The sequence below is a fragment of the Raphanus sativus genome, chromosome 6 (genome assembly GCF_000801105.2).
Source record: "Raphanus sativus cultivar WK10039 chromosome 6, ASM80110v3, whole genome shotgun sequence".
Lineage (NCBI taxonomy): Eukaryota > Viridiplantae > Streptophyta > Magnoliopsida > Brassicales > Brassicaceae > Raphanus > Raphanus sativus.
In genome coordinates this window covers 29839946-29863073 of record NC_079516.1, presented here as the reverse complement: position 1 = coordinate 29863073, position 23128 = coordinate 29839946, and the positions used below count along the sequence as shown (strand labels likewise).

The following is a 23128-nucleotide window of genomic DNA, read 5'->3' as shown; positions in this document are numbered from 1 at the left end:
TTTGGGTTATTGAAATTATTACAATTATTAGTTATTATATGATTTCATCTAAACCTGAATATCAATTTATGTAACATTTATATGTATTGTAAGTTTATCAAATACATTCAATGTTTAATAAATTTATAACAGACTTTTGAAAGCAAAACAAACGTTTTTTTCTTTTATGGTATCTCTTTTTATCATAATTTTACAGCTCATAATATGATAAAACTCTTGACTACGGCTAGACAAATAATTTTAGATCAAGTCACATTTGTTCACCGAATCGTGATGACTAACCGGAAAAAATACCAAATAAATTCTCCAATGTCTGCTGATTTGTTCCAACGGTTGATCCAATATCAAACCGGAAAAGATACCAAATAAACATACAATATGTTTAAATATAAATACGTTTTTATTTGGTATGTTTATTAATATTAAAAAAGAAACAAAAAGAAAATATGAAATATGTATGAGAAAATGACCAAAATAGCACCAATGTAAGTTTTTGTTCCCAAACTAACACTCAAAGTTCAAAGTCACAAAAATAGGTTTTATTAACATCAACATTTACCATATTATCCTCTTTTCTAATACACTAATTACACAAAAAGATAAAAAAAATTATGAATCAATTATGTCGTCTCTGTAGTCCTCCACGCCATCGTCATCTATGGCGATCTCCCTCAGCCCCACTGCCGTCATCTCTGGCGATTTCCCTCAGCCCCGCCGTCATCAGTTCCACCGTCAAATTTTGAGGAGAGAAAAGAACCCTAAATCACGACAAATCTATGGAGCGCGACGAAGATGGAGATGTGCAATAACAGAGGAGGCGAAGAAACACTAATCGGAGGCCTATTATAAGCGGCGAGCTTCTCGACATTGAATCTTACTCGATGCTTTATAAAGGATGAGCAAAGATCATGTGCCTACTCTTCATCGCAAGCCAATACGGAGGAAACCATATGCTGCAGCTTGAAGCATTGAGGATGGCTCACGATGAGATCAAAAAGGGAGAGAACACACAGTTGTTCAGAGATCTGGTTAATAGGATCAACGGGAGCCTTGACAAGACGATTCTAGGTGATTATCCTAGTTTGTTTACTCTCTGTGTGATGTCATTTCTAACCGAATGAATTGTTTTTTTTCCAGCTGGGGCTACACTCAGAGTGGGATACAGTTTGATTGGAGAACTCGGGAAAAAATCTGCATTGGTGTTGCGAAAGGCCTTGCCTTTCTTCACGAAGAAGTAAGGCTGCACATTATCCACAGAGATATCAAGGCAAGCAACATTCTTCACCGTCGTGATAGCGACGAAGGTGTAGACAGCGTCACAACTGGTGGACGTAAGAAGAAAAGACAGACAGCTATTCCTGTCTCTCTGGCACCTGCGCAAAGCCGATATCATCTCAGGAGACATAGAAAGTAAGCTCCCTCTTCTTTTTTAATTGGAAATTGAGGACGTATGAAACTTATATACGTGTGGAATATCGTTTTCAGTGTAGGAACAGAAGAGGATAAAGCACAAGAATCAACCGGTGCAATGGAAAAACAAGAGTGTGTCAATGGTGATGATATCAGAACAGTGCAAGAAGCAACAAAAACACCCGTTTACCCACTGAATATCAATATCTCCTTGAAAGAGTAAGTCTCTTTCTTCTTTTGAATGTTTCTCCAATGGTTTTGAGGGATAAACGTTTTTTTTTTCTTTACATTTCCACAGGCTTGGGAACTTTATGAGGGGAATGAGCTCGCGGATCTCGTCGACACAGGGCTAAACGGAGTCTTTGACGCAGGGGAAGCTTGCCGGTACCTAAAAATTGGTCTCCTGTGCACGCAAGACAGTCCAAAGCTAAGGCCAACCATGTCCACGGTGGTGAAGCTGTTGACATGGGAGAAGGATATAAGGATATAGACACGAGGAAAATAACCAGGCCCGGTTTGATATCTGATTTTATGGACTTGAAACTTTGAAAGTGAGAGGACCAGTGGAGACAAAGCCAGACGAAGTGAACAGAAACAACAACTACACAGACCCTTCTTCTTACAATGCCTCGTCTAGATCCGGGACTAGACGTAACTCAAATGCTTACTCCTCGGGGGCTTCGTCAGCTGCTGCGGTTTCTTCGTTCAGAAGTACCATTTAGACAAAAGACAAAAAGTGTTTGATGTTTTCTGTGTCTCTATCATCTTCTTGAGTTCTTGGTTTCAAAACAGAGGTTTTCTGTTAGATTTTGAATCAAATAAGAGAAGGAGTTTTGTGCCTCACTCTTGTTAAGATTGTCTTCAGTTGTAAAAAAAGATTTGAGTTTTTATGTATATAAGTTTGAATCTGAATTGGTCATAAGAAGAAAGTATCTGAATAAGTAAATGAAAGAGGTCAGTGGATTAAGTTAGGATCTGTGGTGTGCATAGTGCGTTTGCTTGCAGAATTATAGATTCATTTTATAGAATTGTTTCAGTTTTGATATTTTTAACAGGTTTTCGACAGATGGTTCAAGTCAACTTGAAAATATTCAATAATCAACATTATTTACTATAAATGGTCAATACTTACTATCCTAACATTATTTTTTAAAAATATTAAATTTTCAGGAAGCTCTTCCTAAATATATTATTTGTTATCTTAATATTTTCCTTTTTAATTAAATATTTTAGGAAGTGTTTCCTAAATATTTTACTTACTATTCTAATATTTTTCTTTTTAAATTAAATATAAATTTTTAGAAAATTCGTCTTAAATATTTTACTTGTTATCCTAACATTTTATTTTTAATTAAATATTACATTTTAGGAAATCCTTCCTGAATATTTTACTTGCTATCATAAATATGATATATATGTAAGTTTGTTAATACATGCATGTTTTACTTGCTATCCTAACATTTTTCTTTATTAAATATTAAATTTTCACAAAGCACTCCATAAATATTTTACTTACTATCCTAATATTTTATTGTTAATTAAATATTAAATTTTTCGGAAGCCCTTCCTAAATATTTAGCTTGCTACCATAACATTTTTCTTTTTAATTAAATATTAAATTTTCAGGAAGCCCTTCTTAAATATTTAGCTTGCTATCATAACATTTTTCTCTTTGATTAAATATTAAATTTTCAGGAAACTCTTCCTACATATTTTACTTGCTATCATAAATATGAGATATATGTAAGTTTGTTAATACGTGCATGTTTTACTTGCTATCCTAACATTCTTTTTTATTAAATATTAAATTTTCAAAAGCACTTCTTAAATATTTCACTTACTATCCTAATATTTTATTTTTAACTAAATATTAAATTTTCAGGAAGCTCTTCCTAAATATTTAGCTTGCTATCATAACATTTTTATTTTTAATTAAATATTAAATTTTCAGGATGTCCTTCCTAAATATTTAGCTTGCTATCATAACATTTTTCTTTTTGATTAAATATTAAATTTTCAAGAAGCTCTTCCTACATATTTTACTTGTTATCATAAATATGATATATATGTAAGTTTGTTAATACATGCATGTTTTACTTGCTATCCTAACATTTTTCTTTATTAAATATTAAATTTTCACAAAGCACTTCCTAAATATTTTACTTACTATCCTAATATTTTATTTTTAATTAAATATTAAATTTTCAGGAAGCCCTTCCAAAATATTTAGCTTGCTATCATAACATTTTTCTTTTTAATTAAATATTAAATTTTCAGGAAGCCCTTCCTAAATATTTAACTTGCTATCATAATATTTTTCTCTTTGATTAAATATTAAATTTTCAGGAAGCTCTTCCTACATATTTTACTTGCTATCATAAATATGAGATATATGTAAGTTTGTTAATACATGCATGTTTTACTTGCTATCCTAACATTTTTCTTTATTAAATATTAAATTTTCAAAAGCACTTCCTAAATATTTTACTTACTATCCTAATATTTTATTTTTAGTTAAATATTAAATTTTCAGGAAGCCCTTCCTAAATATTTAGCTTGCTATCATAACATTTTTCTTTTTAATTAAATATTAAAATTTCAGGAAGCCTTTCCTGAATATTTAGTTTGCTTTCATAACATTTTTCTTTTTGATTAAATATTAAACTTTTAGGAAGCTCTTCCTACATATTTTACTTGCTATCATAAATATGAGATATATGTAAGTTTGTTAATATATGCATGTTTTACTTGCTATCCTAACATTTTTCTTTATTAAATATTAAATTTTCAAAAGCACTTCTTAAATAGTTTACTTACTATCCTAATATTTTATTTTTTAATTAAATATTAAACTTTCAGGAAGCCTTTCCTAAATATTTAGCTTGCTATCATAACATTTTTCTTTTTAATTAAATATTAATTTTTAGGAAGCTCTTCCTAAATATTTAGCTTGCTATCCTAACATTTTTTTTTTGATTAAGTATTAAATTTTCAAGAAGCTATTCCTACATATTTTGCTTGCTATCATAAATATGAGATATATGTAAGTTTGTTAATACATGCATGTTTTACTTGCTATCCTAATATTTTTCTTTATTAAATATTAAATTTTCAAAAGCATTTCCAAAATATTTTACTTACTATCTTAATAGTTTATTTTTAATTAAATATTAAATTTTCAGGAATCCCTTCCTAAATATACATATTTTTGTAGTTAAATATCAAAGATAAGTTGGAGAACTCGACCTTACTAGAAAGCAAATCAAGTAGAAGAATGATCGTGGTGTTGATACATTATTAGTTGTGGTTACTAGCACAAAAAAATAATCATATCCAGATTAGCACCAAAGCAAGTTATATATATATATATATATATAATATATATATATATATATATATATATATATATAGATACAGGTGGTGCTTACTTTAAAACAAAACTCATACAAAGAGATTCATAACCATACCAGAAGATACACGTTTAGCAGATTAAAAGAGACTTTTTAGCTACCTAACTTAATAACGACACAGGGTCATTGTTCTCCAACGGGAGATGGTCGCTAATTAACTCACACATTATTCCCTTTTCCCTGTACTTGCTTCTCCTCTGAAAGAATGACTTGAGCTGTTCAACCCAATCTTTCCTGCTGGCTCCTGTTGGCCTCAAGACACTAAAATTCGACAGAGCTCTAACAACTGAAAAAATAAAAATTAAAAAAAAAACTTTGAGCCTCAGCAAAGAACTCCAAAACAACCGAGATAACAATACCATCACACCAGCAATAAAGAAACAAACTTTGGAATGTTACTCACTCTCTTTGATTCTACTCTGAAGTGGAGGTAGATCTGGTGGCCCACGAGCTTCTTCTTCTGTTAAGTATTGTTTCATTCTCACAATGGAACAGAGCACTGTACAATGAAAGTTTATGTACCTCGTCAGTTGGTAACCAAAACGCATCGTCTCCAGCTTCCTTCTTGAAATCAGATTCCTTCTGAATATCGCCTTCGTCCGAGTGGGAACCCGAATCTAAATGTTCCTCATCATCGCCGCTACCGTCCAGAAATTCATCACCCAAGAGCTCTTCACCGTCTTCGTTCTCTTCTCCATCATCATCGGACCTTCCTCTCCATCATCAGACTCTTCGCAAATGAGTCAAGCGAAATGCCATTACATAGCACCAGAGATCTGATTTGACTGAAAGTCATCAACTTGACATCTTAAAATCAAAACCTAGAACAGAAAAGTACACATAAAATCTTATTCGACTCAATGACGACGGCGGAGCTGATGGTGGATGGGCTCGATTCTAGCTGCAGTGACGGGGGCTGCGAGCCTGCGATTCAGAGACTTATCAAAGTCGTTGGGGAATCAAAGCTTCGGAGACGATGATATTGTTGTTCGTATCTTGAGTTTTTTTTTTTAATATAAAGCAAGGGTACTAAAGTAATTGAGTCTATTAATGAATGTTATTTTTGTGACTTTTTCCTTCTAGTGCTATTTTGGAGATAAAAACTTTAAAGATGCTATTATGGAGAATTGCCCAATATGTATTCGTTTTTATTTTATTTTGGGTGTATAAATATAGATTTGTTTTTTATAAGACAAAAACATTACCCAATGTCTGCTGATAAATAAAATAATATTCCAGCTATTTTTATCATTCTCCAATGTCTGCTGATTTGTTCACCGATATTTGAAGGTAAACTTGAAGGTAAGCACTGGTGCACTCTGTCTCATCATTTGGCTCCCTTCTTCACTGCGGCCTTGGTGACCTTGGCACCGGTTGGGTCCTTCTTGTCAACACTCTTGATGACACCAACTGCAACGGTCTGCCTCATGTCCCTAACAGCGAAACGTCCCAACGGTGGGTACTCAAAGAAAGTCTCGACAACCATTGGCTTGGTTGGATTCATTTAACCATACCAGCATCACCATTCTTCAAAAACTTGGGCTCCTTCTCGATCTCCTTACCAGATTGCCTGTCAATCTTGGTCAAGATCTCAGAGAACTTTACTGCAATGTGGGACGCGTGGTAATCGAGAACTGGGGCATATCTGACCAGGGTGGTTCATGATGATGACCTGAGATGTGAAATTGGCAGCTCCCTTAGCAGGGTCATCCTTGGAGTTGGATGCAACATACCCACGCTTAAGATCCTTGACAGCAACATTCTTAACATTAAACCCAACGTTGTCACCTGGAAGCGCCTCCACAAGAGTCTTGTGGTGCATCTCAACAGACTTAACCTCAGTGGTCAACCCTGAAGGAGCGAAGGTCACAACCATACCAGGCTTCAGCATACCAGCCTCAACACGTTCCACTTGTTGGAATTTAGTGAGACCATGTCCAACTCTATATTATCCCATTAGTACGATATTGTCCACTTTGGGCTTTAATGGCAAGCCCGCATGGATTTACTTTTGGTTTCCTTCCTAAAAGGCTTCGTACTAGTTAGAGTTGGACACCTCTTTATATATTAGACTCTCCTTGTCTAATTCTCCAATGTGGGACTTAGTTTGATATCTCATATTCTCCCCTCAAACTAAGGATCACATTCATCTTGTGTCCCACAACTGACTTTCAGGATCTTTTGACTTGATCTCTGCCACACACACACCTCTCATCATTCCTAACTCATAGGATATACCCATTCATCTCTCGAAAGGTATTTCGGTCTTCTTGCAGATTTCTCGTCAACCGCTCTGATACCAATTATTGGAATTTAGTGAACCCATGTCCAACTCTATATTATCCCATTAGTACGATATTGTCCACTTTGGGCTTTAATGGCAAGCCCGCATAGATTTACTTTTCGTTTCCTTCCCAAAAAGCCTCGTACTAGTTAGAGTTGGACACTTCTTTATATATTAGACTCTCCTTGTCTAATTCTCCAATGTGTGGACTTAGTTTGATATCTCACATCACTAGCACCGTTCCAATATCATTGAAAATTCAATGTTCAGGAAACATAAAAAAACGAAACGTTTTTAAAGATTATTCTTATCTACCAAACAGAGCCGGCCATTGGGCCAAGCCAAGGAAGCAGTGGCTTCCAGTCGCATTATTCTAAGTAAAAATTCGGCCACAAAATTTCAAAAAGTTTTCTATGGTCTAGTGGCAACATCTCCAAGCCACATATTTTCTTCTTCCAACCTGGGTTCGATTCCTAGTAAAGCGGCCATTATTTTTAAATTTGCTTCTGGTTTTGGATTTCCTAGGACCGGCACTGCTACCAAAATGCGAGAAAATTGTGGAGAAAGAGATTTTCATTCCTCACAAACTACAAAGTCTGAGGGCAACTCAACTGTACCTACATAATGAATCAACAAAAGAAATTAATTTTATGGATGAGAAAGAGAAAGGGAAACTAAAAGTGGCAAAATACAACTTTTGTTAAGTCGAACGTGCATACCAGGATTCCTTAGAAACAGTTCCATCTCATCTGTAAACTGTTTAAGAAGAGACCTTTCTTCAGTTTAACCTGATCATCAACTGTACCAAAACAAACTTGATTAGTACTGAAGATAAACACACCAAAAATATGGGAGTAGCTTTAATCAGAAACCGTTTCTTCTGCACACTAAAGCTTGTTTGTTTATCAAGCTAGCAATAGTTTTAATCACAAACTGATTCTTCTGCAGTGCATGCTTCCACCACTTGAAAATTCGAAAACATCATAAGCGTTGAATAAGTTGCAAGGATAACCAGAAGAAGCATTTTGAGGCAGTTTCAAGTTACAGAGATACGGGAAAACCATGAGAGAGAAGGATACAGTTTTTGACTGTTGTTTTCACCAAAGTAATATAGGAAAAAAAAGACTTCAGGAGAGAGATCACCTTGGCATATCCGTAATAAGAGAAGTCTAGCATAACCATGAAGCAGCTGAAAAATATTCTTAAACATATAAAAACGCATCTGAAGAGAAAACACCAAGTAGTATAAAACAACTATAAGAAGCATAGTACACAGCTCTGAAGGTATTAAAGATGGCAGGATGGATTTCATCAAAAAAGCAGAACGACCAAGAGCAACCTGCATCTCTTTGTTTGAGTCCAGGAAGAACCTGAACCAATAAACCTAAACAAATAATAAGCAATAAGGATCAAATTACAAATCAAAGACTTAATGTAACAAATTGTAATCCCAATTATATCCAAGCAGCACCCAACTACGTAGTTAAAAGAATAAAAAAACCGACCTTCCATTGTTTATAAACTTTGCTTGAACTCCTTTGAATTTGATGTATCTCATGTTTTCAAAAGAAAAAGCAAAGACATCATTATATTTCTCGACAGCCTCTTTGATTCCATTAGAAATACTCTGCTCATTCTCCCTTCCTTTCTTCTTGAAAAATTAACTGCAGTAACAACAAAAACAAAATAATACCTTTAGGAAACATTCATACAAAATAAACAAAGGTTTAGGCTTTATTCAAAAGTGTTCCTTTGAAATATCTTAGAAACCATAAACCATAGGATAGAACACACAGCTTCCCATCTCAATAATGAAGATGTCATAGTTTCAAGAAACAGAACCATGAAAGAGAGAGAAGGAAGAAAGAGATCATACCTATTCTGTTTTGCTTTGACTTAGGCATGTCTTCTTGGTTTCAGACGGATAAAGTTAAGACTGAGAGAAACAAAAAGTAACTGCTTTTCTATGAAATCACAGGTAAGCTCTATTTTGATCCGCAAAGTATCTTAGTAAGCTCTATTAGTTCGCAAGCTCCATTTTAAGAACCACGGGTGCGAGATATCTATGGGCAAGGAAAGTAGACAATTATAAAGATTTGTTTGTATCTGCTCATCAATTAGGAGCATCTCGAGCCCAATTAGTATGCTGGGATCCGGGCTTACCATGAATGAAAGATCAGCTTACCTCTCACAAGCCGGTAAGTGATGAACAGAGAAGCCGGAGCGGTGCCGTATCTTTCAACGGATCTGTGGAGTAGCCGAGTGGGGGAGAATCATAAATCATAATGAGATACCTCAAAAACCATGAATGCCGTGCGAAGATCCTCCTCGTTCGACTTCATGTCACCATTAAGGGAAGCTAGTAAATTATGTAAACAAATATCGACTTGTAAACAATGAATCCAAACCTGTTTGTCTATGAGTCGAAACCAATTTCCCCTTTGTGGTGTTCCTCACTTCCTGATCAGGCAAAACAGAAGGTTCGACAGTCCCAAATCTGGAATGACGTCACTGTAAAACAGAGAAGTAACAGCCTTGCGCGTTGATTTTCTTGATTTTGTATGTAATCGTTTGCTTTTTTTTTGTTTGGCGATCAGCTTCAGAGGATGAGGAGGAGAGTGATAACAATGAAGTGGTGGTGGGTGCCTGCATACACTCACAAAAAAAACTTACACATTTCAATTGTGTGTTCATTAAGAAGATACAGAAATCAGAGATAGAATCAAACCCGGAAAGATCGAAGAAGCCATTCGGGAGATCCCTCTCTGGAGCTGCTACTGCTGCTCATATTTCACTTCTTCCGACTTCAACCTCCACTCAATTTAAAAAAAAAAATCAGTTCGAAACTCAAAACCCTAAAAGTGACCTTTTACGAACCCCATAGATTCGGTGAAATTGAAGCTCACCAACTGAAGAAGACGGAATTGAGCAAGTAGCGAATCAAGGGAGCAGATGAATATACGATTTGGCGACCTGATGAGATGTGAGTAGATGTGTGCCGTTTTGAGAGTAGCGGTGATTGATGAAGCTTTATGAGACTTAGATGTGGAGCCATACGTTGAAGATGATAGTAGAAGGTAATGGTAACGTCGGTGAGGCTTAGGTGATCTGGAAGAAGATGAAGCAAATATGTCGTTTAGGTTGCTTTGGGTGACGTGGCATTATTCAATACTATGATAGGCTGATTTAATTTGCCTACGTGGACATTCTAACGAAGCTTCGTATTCTCCTTTTAGTAGTGTTGTAGATTTCATGGTCATCTAGTTCAAGACAACCCCAAAATGAATAGGAAGAAAGTTTGGAGATTGCTCGGTTTGTTTTATTATGCTAGCTGGATTTCGTGGATTGCTACACCAGCTGACCATTGTAGAGTACGTTTGTACTATTATCTTTTTTTTGGCATCGTGGACGAAGGATAAACTCAACATTGTTAATTGGTTAGAATCTTAGTGCTGCTGCATTTTGTTGTTTGTGATGCTTGGTTTCATGTCTGGGGGTCGGCAATCGTTTAGAATCTATATGTTACAGGGCCAAGTAATTGAAGTGCGTATGTGAAGTCGGTCCCAATTTGATTACGTGTAAAATAAGATCCTCTCACAACAGTCTCTTTATCGAAATATACATGTGCTGCTGAAGTGGCATTAAAAAACAGACGTCCCACAAAAATAAGATTTTTTGTGTGTTCCAAGAACTGTTAGTGCATGCAAAACGCAAACATTCTCGAGTTATCGCAGTAAGAAATATAAGTCCTAGAATGTTAGGATTTATGCTAGTCACAACAACAACTCTTGGATCAACTTGAATTCCTTATAGTTTGTTACGAAACGACACTGCTTGTGAGTCAAAGAGACTCAATGTCACAGATACATCACTGCCAAGGGAACAACAATAATATGAACTCATCAACGTATAATGTTAAAGAATAATTTAGATCTTTTCTGAGAGTGGTGAATGTGTCATATGAAGAGATAGTAACTTATCGATATTGATCTTTGCCATAACACGATCGTTTCCCTATGGAGTGTCAATCAATGGACTCTTCACATCAGTGAGCTCTCCAACAATGTCTGAGAGTCAATGAATAGACTTTTTATTATCGGATATAATAATAAATCTGTGTGGGAAAAGCTAGTAAGTTGAGGTACCTGGAAGATGTGTGTTTGTATAGCTAGGCCATGCAGCGAAACGTGATTGCGGAACCTAGACAGCTCTTCAAGTATTGTCGAAACTGGTTTGGTTAACTCATCAAATGTGGTTTAGTCACTGAACCGAATCGTTAGAGAAGAGTCAGTTAGCCTGAATAAATCGTTAGAGAAGAGTCAGTTAGCCTGAAGTACTGATTGCACCATGTCACATTGAAACCGTTAATGGTGAACAAAGCACCAGCCTTGAGACAGCGTCGGAAAGTGGGGAGACAGTTAAAATTCATGGTGGATGGCATGAAGGACGACTGTAACACATGTGTTAAACGCCAACTCAAAAGAGTTCGGATAAAGATATTTATACAAAGTTTACATATTTATGAGTTTAAAGCGCCATAAATAGTTTAAGAATAAGGTGTTCATGAGCTTCAAGAACAAACTACCTTGGCATTGACGAAGATCATGTGGATTCCTATCAACTCGCCACCGCGTTTCACATTTTTGTCTTCTCAAAATCTGAGAAGCCAAACCTCCACGTTCGAATCAGCAAGTAGAACATATTGTTTAGCCATTACATCGAGTAAGAACTATCGAATGAAATTGGAACTGTGAAGATGATTCTCAATGGTTGAGGCCTTACTTTTTATAGGTGGAGATCCACCGGTTGGAAGAGGGTAAGGATACATTGAATGCGAGATTGTTGGCGTCGTGGATCGAATGAGTAAAGAACTCATTAATGATGTTGAATCTATGAATCATAACGCCTCTGTGGAGAATAAACACATACAAAACAATGCCAAAAGAAAAATACACACGTTTATCAATGAAGACTCGTCTCTCCGAGAAGTTCAAAACTCCATAAATATGAGACCTAAAGATTTTTGCCGGAGAAGTTGAACCCTAACGACAGATACAGCTTTACAAAGAGAAAGCAGATGACAGGCTACGTATGTTTTGAACATAACAAAGTATTTTCAAGCCCAATAAATTACAGCCCATAAGATTTTTCATTTAAATGAAATGGTACGTTTTTGCGGATGGGACATGTGTCGGGTTCACATAGTTCGACTTATCTACGTGTAATCCTACGTGTATCATTCAAGAAGGAGTAAACTGTTTTGTTTTAATAATATTAGATGTTTAGTCACTTTCTAAAAATAATATGGTAAAAGGTCAAATATATAATACTATTCTTACTAGTAAAGACATGCGCTCTGCGCAGGATGATATAATTTATGTAACACTTAGACTACATAATTGTGAAACAAACCAAATTTGTAACAAAAAACTTATCACACCAAGCATTTTGATGGAAACGTTAGTCATAGTACATGGTGGGAATAATGGAGAAGGGATAGGTAAGAGACTCACACCTTTTTTTTTTTTGAAACACAGAGACTCCCACTTAATCAATCCACCTTGTGACAAAATAATAGGACCAGAAAAAGACATCTCTTAAGTTATACAATTTTAATTCTACACTACTTAGAAATATCGAGTACAACAATTTTAATTAAGCACTACTTAGAAACATCGAGTACAACGAAAGGGTGATTAGTTTTTTTCCTTCCTCAATTGTATGTGTTCACTTTTTATCCAATAAATTTTGAATTTCGAAATGGTGTGATTCTCTTGTATTCTTTTATAACCTCTAATTTTTTTTTCACTTCTCTTTTTCCATTTTCTACACATCTGCAACTAATAATAACGTACTTCGTGAAACACATATTGGAGGAATATATTGCGGAAAGAAGTGTCTGATGAATATATCTTGATAAACCTCTGTCAAAACCCGGAGCTCGATGAATTGGTCGATATAAAACATGTTCCAACCATTCAATGGTGTTACATATCTCAGGTTAGTATATTGATTGATACTTGTGTACACTGGTTGAATAATTTTTTAGTTAGTATACTTATTCACCAGTTTGTCTATCCATAAATATAAGAGAACTTATAAGTAAATAACCCTATTTTAAATGTAAGTCCTCAGATAGATCTCCATAGGCAACACTTTATTTTTCACTCTCCCTGTTATTGCATGTAAAATAAATAAAATTATATGTAATGGAATGTGTATGATATTATGTTAGCTCATTGATAAGTGAGGAGTACAAACTTGGAGTTTACTAATGAGAACTGAATTCTGCGGGTTTTTGAACCATAAATCTCGCTAGCTTGCTCTTCCCGCTAATATGAAACTGATTTAAAAGAGGCTATTGGAAGTTAGAAAAGTAAATAACGTAAGAAGTGTCTTTGCTAGGGAGGAGTAATTGTTTCGACCACTGAATTTGAGTCTATACTTATAGGGGCAAGACACAAGTATGGTAGTAATTACTATGATATTAAATTGATGGTGTGTTTAAAAACAGAAAATTGGATTTATGCAATTAATCAGCATATAAGTTCAAATCAGTGAACTCTTTATGCATATTTCATTATTTCCATATAAGAATAATATATTTAAATGTTGTGATTGCGGATTTAACATGTTTAACATTCATTCATAGAGAAATATTTTTGCGCATTACTAAATGTTAACTACAATATCTAAGGCATAAATTTTTTTCAAAAAAAAAAAATCTAAGGCATAAATATTGGAGCAGCAATAAATAAGGACAATATGATAATAGAAACGTTTAATGCGCATTTGAAAAATACACATCTAAATAATAGATACTAATCTAAAAATCATATAAACACGTCTATACTTTTAAAAATATACTAGATTTTGACCCGCACGTCCGTGCGGATGTATATTTCAAAAATATATAGTTATTTATTTTTCATGTCAATATCAAAGTTGGATAAAAAATGTACATAACATTTTGTGAACATGTACATGTGTACATCTACAAGCAAATGTACTTATAGACATTGTTATACTATTTTTTTGTTGCCATATGTTTCATATATCTAATATTAGAGTTATTTGCCCACATTACTCCTCATGTATAATTCTTTGTAAATATATTGAAATCATACATGTGGATAGTTCTTTATAGTGTACATGTGGATAATCTTAATTGTGTACATGTACTTTCATCACAATGAAGTACATGAAGAAAGTATACACATGGATACTAATTTTGTTGTCTATTTTCTTAAAACATGTACATGTGTACTATATTTGTATCTAATTAGGTGTCACATTTATCTAACATTGTATCTAAGTACCTTATTAGTATTGCATTAGGAAAATTTAAAACCAACACATTGGGTGTACATGTACTCTCATGAAAACATGTGCATGACAAAATTGTACACATAGATACTATTTTTGGTTGTCCATAAAACGTTTAAACAAAGAGCCTTCTCCTCTATTGGATCCATCTACGCTTCTTTTTTCACTGTCTAGTGAATCAGAATAAATACTTCAGTGTATGTATCTTGAACAGTCTTATCTAGAGCTGATGCCTCCATAAATTGAATCACTCTCTCACCAAAGGCTTGACTTTCTTCTAGGACCCATCTTGAGATGTAATCTAATTAAAACCAACCTGTAAAAAATCCAGTCTACAAAAAGAAATATGATACTAAATTATGCATATATATCCATAGAGGTAGATAAGCTAACCTCAAAGGACAATGGGAGAAGGAGGAGAAAGCACAGTCGGTTTGGTTCTCTATTTCCTTGGTTCAAGAAAATTAGAAAATAAGACAAATTAGAGAGAGAGAGAGAGAGAGAGAGATTGTTTAGGGTATATCCAAGATTTTACAGTTTAGTGTTTAAGATTTACCCAAGGGTTTAGGGTATATCCAAGAATTTAGGGTTTAATGTTTGGATTTTTACCCAAGGGTTTAAGTTTTGTCCAAGGGTTTAGGGTATAGTGTTTAATGTTTATGATTTACTCTTTTGTGACGGTTGTAAAATTGTTAAAAAAATTCATCTTTTGGCAGCTACTAATATTTTTCATCTATTTTAAAAACTTAACACAAATTATTATTATTTTATTTATTTAAATTTTATAAAACTGTACATTAATTGGCAAACTAAAGAGACATATTCTCATTCTTCTGTAATTTGATTACTAAAAAATGTTGAACGAAGGAGAACAAGAACGAGATCTGGGATTCTATAGCCTCTCGTTTCCATCTTCACTGCTTCAACATTACTAGTCGCGCCACCACCGCTATCATCTTCTCCACCGACCTTTTATCCACCGCTTTGGCTACCACTCACGAACTTCTCCACTGTTTCCAAATCTTCGTTGTGAGGGGTAAAACTCACACCTAGATTTTAGATCAGGTTTTATGTTTAGGAAAGGTTAGGGAAAGATAACGTGGGCTGAATCCCGTAAGAACTTATAGAATGAATTGGATTTGTATTGATAATGTGGTAAAGGAATGGTTACAAAAAGATGTTTCTCTTGATGGATATAAAGATTACAAGAGTATTACGACGAGAATGTTTTGACGAATATTGAGTAAAATATGAGTTGGATCAGGTCCCTTTCTTAGTCTTGTCCCTTCTCTTTTTATAGCCCTTGGACTTCTCTAAGTCGTCTCCAACTGACCTCCGAGATTTTCTCCGCTTGAGGTGGATTCCGCAACAGCTTCCCCTTGACCGGGTCCTGCGCTTCTTCTTGTTATGACGTGAGCTTCCTCCTCGTCGTGACCTCTTTAGTTAGGATTCTTAGCTTTCAGCCTTCGGCTCTAGCCTAGCTCTCTTTAGGCTTTGAACCTGTGATGGGCCTGTCGTGGCCCATCGTCATCTTCTATTATTTGTTAATCAGTTTCCGGGCCATATTCGGGCCCAACAGTTGCCCCCAGCTTTCGAGATAAGATTTCTTACTCGGGAGCTTAACCTAGCCGCTGTACCTCAATCTTTTCTGTTGAGATAATGATTACTAACTTCATTCAACGAAGATATTATTTATTTGAATTGGCGGTTGAGATTTCTTTTGACAAAATCAACGGCTCAGATGAGAGAAGTTTTGAAATTTTTACTCCGATTCTCGAGACTCGACAAGATATAAAGCAGCTAGCATTAACTGCCACTGTCCACATTCTCCACGCCTCCACTCGGTTTTCAAGGTAACTTCTCCTCCACTCCTTTATTTTACTACGCTTGCTTTTTCTTCTTTTTTTTTTTATCTTACTTTCATCCTTCGACTCACCATTGATCCTCTGCGAATTTCCTAGAATCCTTAGTTCCTAAGAGATCTAGTTAGTTTATTCCACCTTTCCCCCTTTCAATCCTTTCGATTCTCCTTACCCCTCTTTTTAATGGATCCTCCGAAAGAAGGCTCCGGTGAGACTGGAATCTCCGTCTCCGGGAAACGTTTAATGAAGGTTAAGCAAGAGATCGGTGAGAAAATGAAAAGAGACAAGAAGGAAGTCAAAGACTCAATCGCGGGGAGGGTCTCCAAGCGGGTGAAAAAGAAGGAAGCCTCTGGCGGGAGCACCTCTCTAGGCCCTCACTCGCCTTCTTTGTTGAAGATTCAGGAGGTCGTTAACCTCATGGTTCAAGCTTATTGTCAAAAGGAGTTGGTCAGGACTTGTTCCTCCGACGAAACCCCTGAAACCGCCCCGGAAGGTTGGTTCTGCATTCACGAGAAGTATATCTCGAAATGCCACCTCCGGTTCCCACTTCCAGATCTCCTGTTAGATCTTCTTGATCATTACCAACTAGCCCTTTCTCAGCTTTGTCCCTCAGCTATCCGGGTGATAAATGGTTTCATCACCAGGGCTAAGGAGGAGGGGATCGCTGTTGGACTGACCGAGCTAATGAGCCTTTACACGATCAAGGAGAGTTCTAGCAAAGATGGTGGTAGCGGTACCTACTATCTTCCTTGTCGTCCTAGGCTTGGTCTTTTCAAGTCTTCCGGTAGTGATGATGATTGGAGGAAGAAATATTTCTATGTCAAGATCGACCCCACGACGGTTCCCGTGGGTCGTGCTCTCTCTGTTGTTTGGTCCGATATATCTGGTTAGGACTTTTTAGGATCGTGCCTTCCTTGTTTCTAATTAGTATTATTCGCTGAACCCTCGTTTTCATGTGCAGATATTGAGGATCCTCCTAAGCTTACTGAGAAGCTGTCTAGGGCTCTTTTCCGAAAGCTAAATCAAAGCTCCAATACCTGGGCATCTTTTGCCTCTTCTCGCATTGAATCAGCTAGGTTCCCGGATCGGTACAACGCCAGGTTCCCTGACCCGATTCCTGCTGAAGATTTAGAAGGTAATTTTCGGATTTTGCTTATTTTTTTTTTTTTATTTCTAGATTTGCTTTCAGAGATAACTAACAAGCTTTCCATTGTTTAGTTTCTGAAGGTCCTTTCGTGGTAGATCTTTCGACTGGAGCTAATACTTCCGAAACTGAAAAGACTCAAGCTCCTAAGATGAGGCCTTCTTTCCGTTCCAGGAACAAGCCTGCTGCAGCTGCCAGCGCTTCACGAGGCAGCGATAAGACCCAAGGAGGTGCCTACCTCAGCTCACTGAAGGAGGTCCTTGATGACGGGACCTCTGTCCCTGCTAAGGATGTTAACCCAGTTGAGCCCAGAGCTCAAGATGTTGTCCCCTGTCCTGAGGTTCCGACGGTTGAAGCTAACCCTCAAGCTGCTAGAGATCCTCTCGAGGTCGAACCTCCGAGAAACAAAAGGTCTCGGACTGATTTGGGAGATAGGCCCACCAGATCTTCCTCCTCGTCCTCTCGGGGAGGGACCGTGGGTTGGAACTTCTCCCATTCTAAGCCGGGATCGATATTGGATGATCCTTGGGGTTTGGCAACCATCATGAGGCATATGAAGACGGTAGGATGCTCCATGCCTTCAATCAATGGTCTGACCAACAAGGAAGAATACATTGAGATAGCTCACCACATGGGTCAAGTACGTAGTCTATTTTTTTTTTTTTCTATTAATCCAATGCTTCCTCTGAACATATATATATATTTTTTTGCTTTAGCTAGCTGGAGCCATTAATAGAGCTCAGCTGAGGTTCGAGGAGACCATGCATGGTGCTCCTAGCGCTGGAGATTTAGCTCAGGCTACTGAGTTGTTCAAGACTACCAAGATGGAGCTCGACTTGGCTCGTGCTCGAGTTTCTGAGCTTGAAACAGAGGTCGGAAGGCTCGGTTTGAAGGCTGATACCCAGCAAGGGAAGATCGAAAGTCAGGCTATCGATATTCGGGTGAAGAATAGGAAAATCAATGAGTTAGATGCTGCTCGCAGGGTAGCTGAGCATCAGGTTCAAGAGTTGATCGTCTCGTCTCAGGTGAGTCAACAGAACAAAGAGGCTGAAGTCAAGCTAGCTGTCAGGAAAGGTAAGAAGGAGGTGGCTGAAGCCTACAACAAGATCCTGACCTCTGTGAAGGAGAAGTTTGTCAAGAAGAAGGAAGAGACTGATGCTCTGATCTATGCTCAGGAGCTTCAGGCAAATACCGAGCTTCTGAAGGATTTATTGTCTAAGGAGATTGAGAATGCTGAGGAGGAGTATCATCGTTTGATGGTTTTGATCCCGGATGCTGGTGCTGCATACGAGAAGGCTCAAGTTTCTGATTTCTCAGTTAGCAAGCTCCCCATTCCTCAATTCTCCGAGAGCTCAGGTACTTTCGAGATCAATATGTTTAATCCGACGTTTTCTGGAGAATATGGTTCTAACTTGGGTTCGGTATCTCCTGATTTAGTTCCAGTTGAGACGACCCCGGGAGGTGGCGACCAAGATGTTGAAGAAGAGGTTCCTGTCAAGGAGGATGATCCTATCGAGGAGGATAAGGATGATGAAGCTGATCCTGGATCCAAGGAAGGTTAAGAGCTGATGCTCTTTATGTTTTAAAACTTATGCACAATGGGCTTCTTTATCTTTTGCTTTCAAGACCTATAGCCTGAGGAGGCTTTTAAACCTTTATTTGTTTGCACTTCGAATCTTTGTTAGCCTGGGGAGGCTTTTAAACCCTTGTTTAATTTCAAACTTGGTTTTCGTTTCATTTTGAGTTTTTAGCTTTAGTCGTGAAATATGATAACTTGATCATAGTCGAATCTTACGATAAGTCTGGAAGACTTTGGTCGTTTTTATTTCCTTAAGAGGAATTCTTGGAGTATCGGGATTAGCTTAGAGTTTTTAGGAACCTAAGTTTAATCTGGACACCTTAGGTGGGGGTTCTTGGGAACCTGAACTTGTTTGTGGGATTTTAAGACCCGTTGAGACTTGCTTAGGATTTTAAGACCTTCTGAGGTTTGGTAAGGATTTTAAGACCTTTGTGATTTGATGAGGATTTTAAGACCTCGAAGATTTGATAAGGATTTTAAGACCTTGGAGAATTGACAAGGATTTTAAGACCTTGGAGATTTGGTAAGGATTTTAAGACCTTAGAGATTTGGTAAGGATTTTAAGACCTTAGAGATTTGGTAAGGATTTTAAGACCTTAGGTCCGGGTTCGTCGAGACCTGATATTGCTTGAAGGGTTTTAAGACCTTTTAGATTGTTAAGGATTTTAAGACCTTAGATCCAGGTTTGTAGGGACCTGAGCTAATCCGAAGGATTTTTAGGACCCTAGGTCCACGTTTACGGGGACCTGTTTTGTCAAAGAATTGAGATATCAAGAATAATTTCTTTATTGATAATTGGATATGTGGTATCATAGTAATCATACAATTGTTGCATTATAACGATCATACACTTGCTGTGTGGGCTATGTGATTTTAATTAGTCATATGCCCCCTTTGATTGTAGTGAACGAAGTGTTGAGATGAGGTTGGGGCTGCACTCATGACGGAGTTGCCTACGTACCCAGTCAAGGGATCAAGCCTAACGTAGTTCAGGAATTTTAGGTACCTAATGATAATATCTCTTAAGATTCGTGGCATTCCACGATCTGATTTCAGGTACCTCGGTTCGCACCTTTCGGAGCTTGTAAACGCCAGGTCGTACCACGTGGATGATCTGGTAAGGACCTTCCCAGTTGGTTCCTAACTTCCCAGCATCTGGTTCTTTGGTTCCTTCGAAAACTTTCCTAAGTACTAGGTCACCTACAGCGAACTGTCGGAGCCTGACTTTGGAATTGTACTGTCGTGCCATTGCTTGCTGATAGTTCTGAATGCGAATCAAAGCTCGGTCCCGTCTTTCCTCGATTAGATCGAGGCTGTTGGTTAGGAGCTGATCATTAGCTGCGGGATTGGACGTACAGAGTTCCCGGCGAAGGCTACCAGCAATGGTTTCAGCTGGAACGACAGCTTCCATCCCATATGCTAAGGAGAAAGGAGTTTCTTCTGTAGCTTTTCGTGGGGTGGTTCGACATGCCCAAAGTACTTCAAGTAACTTCTCTGACCAGAGTTCCTTCTGGGTTCCGAGGCGTTTCTTGAGGTTTGCTAATACTGATTTATTAGCAGCCTCCGCCTGTCCGTTTCCTTGAGGTCGGCGAGGTGATGAGAAGGTCAGGCGAATATTCCACTTGTCACAAAATATTTTGAAATCGTGGGATATGAATTGTCCTCCATTGTCAGTTACGATTTCGTATGGGACGCCGTGTCTACACACGATTTCTTTCCATACGAATTGCTCGACCTCGACCCTGGTTACCTGTTGGAAAGCTTCAGCTTCTATCCATTTCGTGAAGTAGTCTGTTAGGACTAAAAGGAAGCGTAGCTTCTTCTTTCCACTTCCTGATGCTATTAGTGGTCCCACGATATCCATGGACCATCTCATAAATGGATAAGGGTCGGATATGTTAGACAGGTTTTCCGCAGGTTGGTGTATAATCGGTGCATGCCTCTGGCATTTGTCGCATGAAGAGGAATAGGCCTCACAGTCTGCAATAATGGTAGGCCAGAAATATCCTTGTCTTTTGATTCTGATGGCTAGAGCTCTTCCTCCAGAGTGGTTCCCGCAGGAACCGTCGTGCATTTCCTTCATGAGTCTCATAGCAACGAGGCCATGGACGCATTTTAGGTAAGGTCCGGAAATGCTTCGTTTGAGGAGGACAGATTCAGTTACGCAATATCTCGCGCTTAATGCTTTGAGCTTTCGAGCCTCCCATTTATTGGGTGGAGTCTTTCCCTCCAGGATGTATTGCGTGATTGGAATTCTCCAATCCTCTCTTCCTACAACTTTGTTATGAAGAGACGAGGGCGGTTCCTGTTCGGGACCTAGTGTCGTGGTGCCCCCGGAGGTATTGGTAGGATTGGGCTCCAGGGAGTCTGAATTCCGAGGAATACCTCCAGATGAATTTTGGAGAGCTGTACGGCTTCTGGTTTTAACTCTGCAGATGATTGGGTCTGAGTTGGTGCCCCCGGGGGTATTCTTGAGATCAGGCTCTATGGAGTCTGAATTTCGAGGAATATCTTCCATGATTTGGATTGTGTTCCCGGAGGTATGCTTTTTAGAGCTGCATATTCTGGTTTTTGGAAACCAAAATGTTGTGAAAACCTGGGTAGCTACCGTTTCAGGGAAGGTACCTTCGAGTTGCGCTGTTAGTTTGCTCTCTTTCTCAGCTTTAGTAGCTATGTCGATGCTTGGTTTCTCGATTCCTTCTACGGGTATAATCCGTTTTACGAGGGGGTCTGACGTGGAAGCTAAAGCAGCCAACGCATCTGCTGAGGAGTTCTCTCCTCGTGGGATTCTCATTAGCTCGAATTTGTCGAACTGCCTAGTGAGGTTCTGGACGACTTCGAGATATGCCCCCATTCTTTCGTCCCTCGTTTCATATTCTCCGTGAAACTGGCTAGCTACTAGCTGTGAATCACTTTAAGCATTTAGCTCTCGGATTCCGAGGCTTAGGGCGAGCTTCAACCCTGCGATTAGTTCTTCATATTCAGCTTCGTTGTTTGAGGCGCTGAATCCGAGCATATATGACTGCTCAATGGTTTCTCCTGCTGAAGAAGTTAGCCTTAGACCGATACCGGAGCCCTGTTTTGATGAGGCTCCGTCGACGTATGGCTCCACTTCGGAGATTCCATTTCGGAGTCTAACTGCTCGGATGTTAGTTCAATGATAAAGTCGGCAAGGACCTGAGCTTTCGCTGCTGCTCGAGGTCTATACTCAATATCATATTCGCTGAGCTCTATGGCCAATTTAGCCAATCGCCCTGACTGGCTAGGGCTGTGCAATATCATTCGTAATGGTTGTGAGGTCATTACAACGATCGAGTGCGATTGGAAGTAAGGTCGCAATTTTCTGGCAGCTGTTACGACTACTAGAGCTAGTTTTTCCATTGCAGGGTACCTGGTTTCGGCGTCTATCAAACTCTTACTGGTGTAATAGACAGGTCTTTGTTCGTTTTGTTCCTCTCGTACTAGAACGCCGCTGACTGCAGCAGTTGATACAGCGAGGTATAGGTACAATGGCTCTCCTACTACTGGTTTAGATAGGATCGGAGGTTCGGAGAGATAAGCTTTCAATTGCTTGAAGGCTTCCTCACACTTCTCGTCCCATAAGAACTTCTTATTATTTCTTAGAAGCTTGTAGAATGGGAGACATTTATCGGTGGACTTGGATATGAATCGATTCAATGCCGCGATTCGTCCAGTCAATCTTTGTACCTCTCTGGTCGTCTTAGGTGACGGCATTTCTAGGAAGGTTGCTATCTGCTGCGGGTTGGCTTCAATGCCTCTTTCGGTTAAGAGGTAGCCTAGGAACTCGCCTGAGGGTACCCCGAAAGTACATTTAGTGGGATTGAGCTTCATATCGTACTTGTTAAGGATATCGAAGCATTCCCTTAAGTGGGAGATATGATCTTCTCCAGCTGAGGATTTGACTAGCATGTCGTCGATATAGACCTCCATGGTTTTTCCAAGTTGTCCAGCAAACATCTTATTTACTAGCCTCTGATAGGTAGCTCCTGCGTTTTTTAATCCGAATGGCATAACCTTGTAACAATAGGTTCCTCGTTCGGTTATGAATGCAGTTTTCTCCTGGTCCTCAGGATCCATCATGATTTGGTTGTA

General features: G+C 38.0%; 1 protein-coding gene, 2 long non-coding RNA genes and 1 pseudogene across 3 annotated transcripts; 2 read left to right on the top strand and 2 right to left on the bottom strand.

Annotated features, from left to right (window-relative positions):
• The first annotated feature begins 596 nt into the window (after positions 1–596).
• Positions 597–2318, top strand: LOC108807638 (uncharacterized). The gene is made up of 4 exons (XR_008935575.1): positions 597–1068; positions 1138–1410; positions 1486–1629; positions 1709–2318. It is a non-coding gene; the product is annotated as an uncharacterized LOC108807638 (long non-coding RNA).
• Positions 2319–4810: 2492 nt separating this feature from the next.
• On the bottom strand, positions 4811–7593 carry LOC130495726 (elongation factor 1-alpha 1-like; annotated as a pseudogene).
• A 316-nt stretch (positions 7594–7909) lies between these two features.
• On the bottom strand, positions 7910–10207 carry LOC108811031 (uncharacterized). Its single transcript, XR_001943218.2, has 7 exons — positions 10011–10207; positions 9833–9915; positions 9513–9750; positions 9290–9440; positions 8981–9167; positions 8610–8768; positions 7910–8488 (listed from the first exon to the last, which is right to left on the bottom strand). It is a non-coding gene; the product is annotated as an uncharacterized LOC108811031 (long non-coding RNA).
• A 6268-nt stretch (positions 10208–16475) lies between these two features.
• Positions 16476–18998, top strand: LOC130495725 (uncharacterized protein At3g60930, chloroplastic-like). Its single transcript, XM_056987217.1, has 4 exons — positions 16476–17178; positions 17254–17427; positions 17511–18076; positions 18153–18998. The coding sequence occupies exons 1-4, from the start codon at positions 16476–16478 to the stop codon at positions 18996–18998; spliced, it is 2289 nt and encodes a 762-aa protein (XP_056843197.1).
• The last annotated feature ends 4130 nt before the right edge of the window (positions 18999–23128 follow it).

Excerpts from the sequence above, each read along its gene's own strand:
- LOC130495725 (XM_056987217.1), top strand. The coding sequence starts at position 16,476 with ATGGATCCTCCGAAAGAAGGCTCCGGTGAGACTGGAATCTCCGTCTCC. Across the intron at positions 17,428-17,510 it reads TCCTGCTGAAGATTTAGAAG|TTTCTGAAGGTCCTTTCGTG; the intron begins GTAATTTTCGGA and ends TCCATTGTTTAG. Across the intron at positions 18,077-18,152 it reads TAGCTCACCACATGGGTCAA|CTAGCTGGAGCCATTAATAG; the intron begins GTACGTAGTCTA and ends TTTTTGCTTTAG.